This window comes from Equus quagga, chromosome 12 (assembly GCF_021613505.1).
Source record: "Equus quagga isolate Etosha38 chromosome 12, UCLA_HA_Equagga_1.0, whole genome shotgun sequence".
Lineage (NCBI taxonomy): Eukaryota > Metazoa > Chordata > Mammalia > Perissodactyla > Equidae > Equus > Equus quagga.
This window is the reverse complement of record NC_060278.1, coordinates 35,101,953-35,109,515: the sequence shown is the minus strand read 5'-3', so window position 1 is coordinate 35,109,515 and position 7,563 is coordinate 35,101,953. Positions and strand designations below refer to the sequence as shown.

At 50.1% G+C, this 7,563-nt stretch overlaps 1 protein-coding gene across 1 annotated transcript; it reads right to left on the bottom strand.

Moving 5' to 3' along the window:
• Positions 1-4,298: 4,298 nt before the first annotated feature.
• On the bottom strand, positions 4,299-7,205 carry MAP1LC3C (microtubule associated protein 1 light chain 3 gamma). Its single transcript, XM_046678005.1, is given in 5 exon segments — positions 4,299-4,599; positions 6,713-6,759; positions 6,762-6,811; positions 6,978-7,046; positions 7,148-7,205. Coding segments are annotated over 5 exon segments (525 nt in total).
• Between the last annotated feature and the right edge of the window lie 358 nt (positions 7,206-7,563).

Below are 7,563 nucleotides of genomic sequence, written 5' to 3'. Positions count from 1 at the left end.
ACTGTTCTGATTCTTTGACAGTAACCTGCTCAGAAGGTCTTCATGTTCTGAAGCACAAACCAGAGATTTTCAGAGGACACTGATGCAGAGATTAAACACCCTCCCAGACGCACAGGAACAGACGCCTCCTCTGAACCCAGGTCTGCCCGAGGACAAAGCCATGGCTCTTCCCAGGACACCACACGTGTCTCTTAATACGGTACTGGGCCAAGTATGTGCCCCAAAGCTGAAACAGGACGGAAGTAGGTGGAGCACAATTACTGCACCTTTCCAAGGAGCGGGAGGAGAAAGCAGCCAAATTACCACCCAAGATGCCCAGACCAGTGCTTCCCAAACTCATGTGCTTATCAGTCAGCTGGGCATTTTGCTAAATTGCTGCTCTGATTCAGTAGTTCTGGGGAGGGGCCAGAGACTGCATTTTAACAAGCTCTCAGGGGAGGCTGACGCTGCTGGTCCACAGACCACATTTCAGGTCTCGAGTAGACTCTCGACCAGGGGTTTTGAACCAGGGGCAATTTCACCCCCCCTCCCGGACATTTGGCAATATCTGGAGACATTTTTGATAAGCTATTGCGGGTTGGGGGTCAGTGCTACTGGTGTCCAGTGGGTAGAGGCCAGGATGCTGCTAAACTTCCTACAATGCACACAGCAGCCTCCTGCAACAAAGAATCACTTGCCCAAATGTCAATTGCACAGAGGTTGGGAAACCTACCCTAGACCCAGATTTATATGAGTCAGGTCTGTCTGCTGGGAGAAGCTCAAATCCTGTACCCTGGAGAGAGTTTGCTGGAAAACAGGTGTGAACTGGTTCCCTTTGTTCATGAAAGAAAACAACATACATTTAGAAATCTCCCATATGTATTCTAGAGGCAAACGGTGAGGCAGCATGGAGGAGACCCGTGACAATGGCGCCGTGGGGAAGAATGCCATTTGACCTGTGAAGAACTGTGTGTGTGTCTGGATTGAACTCCTCCAGTCAAGGGCTTGGCAGTACCATCAACGAGTGCAGTAGACTCGCAAATGCTTTTCTTCTCACATCATTTGAGACCAAAACAACAGCAACAACAAGATACTTCTTTCTATTGTGATTTACCCCTGAGCATAGCCTTTTTTTTTTTTTTAAGATTGGCACCTGAGCTAACATCTGTTGCCAATCTTCTTTATTTCTTCTTCTTCTTTTTCTTCTTCTCCCCAAAGCCCCTGGTCATATAGCTGTATATTTTAGCTGCGGGTCCTTCTAGGTGTGGCATGTGGGATGCCGCCACGGCATGGCCTGATGAGCAGCGCTGTGTCCACGCCCAGGATCCAAACTGATGAAACCCCAGGCTGCTGAAGCAGAGCACGCATACTTAACCACTCAGCCAAGGGGCCAGCACCCTCCCCCCCAGGACATCTTGATGATAAAATTATCACTGTAACCTAGAGGAGGGGTCAGCAAACGTTTTCTGGGAAGGGTCAGATAGTAAATACTTTGGGCTTTGCAGGTTATACGGCCTGTGTCACAACTACTCGGCTCTGCCATTGCAGCACAAAAGTGGCCGAAGAGAGAGGAACAAACAATGGGCGTGGCTGCATCCCAGTTACACTTTATTCACAAAAACAGCGCAGGGCTGATGGCCCACAGCAGTCTTCTGCTGACCTCTGGTCTAGGCGTCAGGTGAATCTGGGCTCAGCTGTAGGTCCCATGTTAGCTGGGACATAGCAGCTGCAGTTTCTATCTGGCCCCCTTTGGTTTTATGATGTGGAGAGAGGGTGACTAATGCATGTGCAACAGGCACTCAAAAAAATGGGTTCTCTGCCAGACCCAATCGCTGTGGAAACAACTCCTAGAACAATCCAATCACTCTATTATCTCCCTCTGAAGTTGACACCATCATTCTCTAATTTATCACGAAGCATTAATTAACCACCTAAGATGTGCTTAGCATTACTGCGAGCCATGAGGAATCCAAAAAAGAAGTCATGTCCATGTTCTTAAGCAGCTTTTTGGGGTTATTATGGTGATAAGAGCCAGTCCTGGTGGTCTAGTGGTTAAGATTCTGTGTTCTTACCACATGGCCTGAGTTCATGTCCTCATCACTGAACCACACCACTGTCTGTCAGTGTCATACTGTGGCAGCTGCGTGTTACTGCGATGCTGAAAGTTATGCCACCAGGATTTCAAATACCAGCAGGGTCACCCATCATGGACAGGTTTCAGCAGAGCTTCCAGACTAAGACAGACTAGGAAGGAGGAACTGGCTACCCGCATCTGAAAAAGTTGGCCCTGAAAACGCTGTGGCTAGCAGTGGTGCCCTGTCTGACAGAGCGTCCGAAGCTAGGGCAGGGCTCCGCTCTGCTGTGCACAGGGCGCTGGGAGTCGGGACCCACTTGAGGGCACTAACAACAAAAATGGTGATAAGACATAGATACTCAATCGTAGCAAATTCAAATGCCCATGGATAGATTATTCATTAAAGGCACATGTGACAATTGGTTAGGCATTTGGAAAAAATGGAACCTGGGTACATTCTTCTGTTACCAAAATAAATTCCAGTTGGTCAAACATTTAAGTGTAAGCAAAAGGAAACCATAGTGCTGGAAAAGACATAGCATAGGTGCACATTTTTTATAATCTTGGGGTTGGGAGAGTCTTTCTATTGAGAGCATGCACCTCAAAAGCCACAAAGGAAAAGATCACAGAAGAATAAAAAGTATCTACATGAGAAAATCTGCCATCAGCAAGAACAAAAGGAACTGGGTGATCATTTTTAATACACGTGGCATACAGAGAGTTAATTACTCAACCTTGTGAACTTGTAAAAATCAATAGAAAATGACGAATAGCCTAAAAGAAAACTGGCCATAATTTACAGGAGTACAAATTGCCAATTAATTTTAAGCACTTGAGTAGAGGTTAAGAAAATAAGGAAAGAAAAAACTCCAGAGCAAAATTGATTGACATTCATCCCCTACGGTCGGCCAGCTTCGCCTCGGTTTCTTGGATCACACGCTCTCCAGCTGTTCCTTCTGAGGATGCTCCCTCCTGGCACCCGTGCTGAGACAGGTCACCTGGAACCACTCCAGCCCACACTCCCAGCTGGCCCCAGCCTTGAGTCATCCCAGCCCAGGGGTCAGACAAGAGAACGAAGAAGTCTCCAGATGATTCCAGGTCCTGGCTGTTCAAGTCACTCTCGGCCTTTCGGTTCTTCCAGGCTGAGTCCCCAAACTTTGTGGAGCAGAGACAAGCTGTCAACACTGTGTGTGTGTGTGTGTGTGTGTGTGCGTACCCCGCTCCAGCCAGAGGTCACGTAGGAGGGAGTTACATCGGGAAGGGTCTTAAAGACCAAACAGAACACAACAGCTCACTCAGCTGCAACCCAGGTAGGACTCTGTACCTGCAGGATGACAAGAATCTTCGACACTGGGATTCAAGGAAGATCAAGGCCACGGAGAAGGCTGAGAGCAGGAGCACTGGGTTCGGGCACGCAGGAGGATGTCCCTTCACCATCTATGCTGCTGCTGCTAAACCATACAGCCCACCGCTCCTGCATTCGTCAAGCTCTGCTGGACTCCCGGTGGACACCTGTCTCCCCTGTGGGTAAGTTAGTGTGACGGGGCCCTGGAGCTCAGCCCAGTCGGTGAGGTCAAGGAGAGTAACTTCCTCCAAGATGGGAGCCCAGCAGAGGGCTAAGGAGCGTGGCTTCAAAGCCACGCTCCTTGACCTCAAATCCCAGGAGACTGTGCTGTGTGAATTTGGAAAATGTTCTTGACCTTTCTGGGCCTCAGTTTCCTTATCTGTAAAATGATAACAATAATTAACCGTGGAGAGTTGAGATGAGATACTAATACACGTGGAGCTTAGAATAACGCCTGGCACAGAGTAAACACTCAAATGGGTTAACAGACTTTATATTAAGAAACAACAACTTTGGCATAAATCAGTGTGGCAGAGACACACAGAAGGAATATAAGAGGGAAGACCCAGGTGGAGTGAACGCCGTGGAAATGCACCAGGAACCTCTCTCATGACACAGGGAAGCTCCACTGGCTCCACGCAGTTCCACAGTCCGAGCTTCTCCGTGACCAGTGCACACGGACTCCTTCTTGCCCACACAGGTGAAATCAGACTCCTCAGCGGCCTGCTGCCTCCTCCAGGAAGACACTTAAACACATCTCCAGCCCACCATGAAAACCATCGCACGACTTCACTGTTTCTTACTCAGAAAAGACGGACTATTTACAGAATTGCTGAGAGCCACCACATTTTCTCAGTGAGACTGAGAGCACAAGAGGCTTCCCTTGGTGGCTGGCGCCCATCACTGCAGACGGCCCTGCCTGGACCATCCACCACACACAGGAGGAGGCTGCCGGCTTTGGTGGAGCCATCCGAGGACGGTGTTGACACACACTGGAGAGGATGGCAGGGTCTGCCCCCAGGATGTGGCTGCCGACCCCAAGCCCCCAAACACCTCCTGGGAGGCACAGGTCATGTACACGAAGCCGTCCTCGTCCTTGCAGTCCCTGTAGATCTCTGCCACGGTCACGCTCACGCTGGCCACACTCCTGTGGTTCACCAGCAGGTGAAAGGCTTCAGTGGCCCTGAGGACCATGGGGCTCCTGGGATGGAGGAGAGTGAGGGGGCAGGAAGGGGACTCAGCCTGCAGGGAATGGGCCCTGACCAAAGCCTCCCCTGGTTCGGCCAGTGTATATATTTTTCCCATGAGAGGCGAGCCCTGATCTCCTAAACTCTCAGGGCAGTGGTGCTCCGACTCCACTGTGCTCTCTGGCTGTGGAAAGGCAGGCTCCGGTGCTCCAGCCCCAGAGCCTCAGATCCAGTCGATCTGGGAAGCAGCCCAGGAATCTGCAGGGTCATGCTGCTCAAGAAAACTGAATTGCTCCCTACTCCTTCACTGGAGATTTGAGATCCACAAGGCCTCCGAGTTGGACCAAAAGGGTGAGGCCTTCCTGCCATTAGCTAGGATTCATACCAACACAAATAAGCCAGGCAAATGAGCCCCTCTTTGCTCTGAAATTAAAAGTATTTCCCCAGAGGTACAAAGGTGATCACAACCTCTTCCAGCATCTCACTGTCAAACACCCTTGGGATGACCTTTAGAAGGGACCTACTGCCCCCAAGTGTGACCTTTCCTCTTCTTGCCATTTCTCGCCCCCTCCAGCAAGGAGCCAGAGAGCTGCAAAGTTAACTGGACATGCTTTAAATGCCGAGGTCCACCTGAGTCCTGATGCAGCCAGGAGTAGACGACAGCACGACAGCACAGACACGTAAGAAAAGGCTCCGTTCACCTGAAGCTCACTTCCACCTGCTCAGCTCTGCGAGGAGGCACCACCCACCCACTCCAGCCTCAGAGCTCTGCCGCTTCAGGCGAGCTAGGACCATGCAGCTGGACACGGGTGGCTGGAAGCTGAGCAATTCTACAACCAGATAATCCTTCCAAAATAACCCCAAAGGTTTTAGCTCTGACCATTGCATGATGGCCTTTGGGTCAAAAGTAACTGTTCTGCAACAGGAATGGGTGCAGCTGGGGATCAGTGTGCGGCCATCAGCTCTGAGGGAAACTTCCCAGACTCCGCACCTCCGCCTGTGTCTTCTGCCACGCTCTCTTTGGATGAGGGTCGTGGCGTCCCCCGGGGAGCAGGCTGTGGGCAGGGACGTCCGTCTACTCTGTTCATGCTGCAAACACAGAGCCCAGAGAGCACCCAGAACACAGCTGGTGCTCCGGAAACATCATGGAGCCTCAATGTTGGGATGGGAGCACGGGGCGGGGTGGAGGAGACAGGAGGCCCGACTGCGAAGGGGAAAGAACGGCTCTCAGAACTCAAAGGGCTTGTTCTTTGGGTTTTTTGGGGAGGGGGTGAAATTAGAGAGGGAGGCGAGGTCACCTCATGTTATGCCAACATGTTGGGACCTAATTCTGCCTCTCATTCTCCCTTGGCACCTCCATCCACACTGCACTAACGTAACTTCCCTGAGGAGAGGAAATCAGGATGCTCCTAAATAGCTCATTAAAAGAAGCAAAACGGAGACAAACGCAGATTTGTAATGAATTCTTGAAGAAACAAGTTGCAACAGCTACCCAACTTCCCAGGGCCAGCCCCAGCAGATTTTTCAACCCTGTGAAGAATTATCCAGAGTTATATTCACATTACTCCCAAATTATTTTTATTGAATCCATGTGTCAGGTGATACCACTTAACCTTCTTAAGCTTTTAAAATAGCTGCTTTTTCTTCACTGTGCCTTAACCCAAGGGGATTGTGTTTTGGGGACAATTTCCTTGTCCCTCTCTTAGGGTCTGAGCAGTCCAGGGAGCCTTTGCCCTTTGAAGGGTCCCCACTCCTCAGGCGCACACACACCTAAAAAAGGTACTGTGTCTCCACTGGGAAGATGCAGGCTGGGTTTTAAACACTATCAGGAGGAAAGCATCTTCTGTTTCAGAGCCAAGACTACTTTAGAAAATTCTTAGAAATGTTGGCAGCTCTTACTCTTTTTTGATTTGTTATCTGCGGGGCTCTCCCATCTGTTTGACATAGATTAAGTCTCAGAGCATCTTTTCGGGGCACTACAGAATCTAAAAGGTGAGTCACAGAGAAAATCTCTCCCTTCTCTTCTCCTCGAATGTCCCCATCATCAAAACCAAATAGACTGACAAAGCAAACAGAAAAATCCCAGGACCGCACGGCACACGCCCCCGAGGGCACCTTGTCACCTACCGGATGATGCCGAGGCACTGGGTCACGGTCAGCCCCTGAGGGCCAGGCCCAGGAACTGGGTCTTGTCCAGCACAGGCAGGAACTGCTCCGTGGTGAGCGCTCCCCCACCGCCTGTCAAGAGACTCAGCCCCTAAGAAGGTGACCGGAGCTCTTGGTATCTTAGAACCTACAACAGGGAGAGAGAGCGGGCTTTTTATTCTTCTCGTTATTTTTGTTTTTTGGGTTTTTTTCCAAAGAAAAGAGTATCCCCCTTTCCGAAAAAGACAATGAAATCTTACCGGGATCTTGTTTGGGAACTTTGCCCGGATTCCAGCAACTTCCTCTTGTCTGGTTGCTGTGAATATTTCAAGGACAGAAGCAATAAGTAAACAGCAAGAGAAATCTGTATCCTCTCGCCCTCTGTCTGTAACCCAGACGGCAGGCTGAGAGCTTCACCTGAGCTCTTCCTCTGCTCAAAAAGGCTGATGCTCGGGCTTTTCTGAGGAGTCTGCATTTTCTTCAACAGCTGTGTCTGTGCCCGAATTAAAACAAACAGAAAAATGCCACAATCAGGACCTAGCTTATCCCTCCATCTGCTTCCTAACTGCCTGCAGGAGCCTAAAGGAGACCCTTAAGTGGGGCTGTGTGACATCAGGCTTCTTCCGCCCTCCCTGGGCAGAAGGAAGTCAGATCTGAGGATGGAATGGGAACAGCCACCTGCTTGCTGGTCAGAAAAAGTCACTTTGCTCACAATTGGTTCAAGACATTTCTTTGCTGGAGAAATTAGGGTTCATAATAAAATCAGTGGCCACGTAACCAAACAGCCTAGGTCTGGGCTGAGGACCCTGGAGAGGCAAAACTGCCATTTGCTA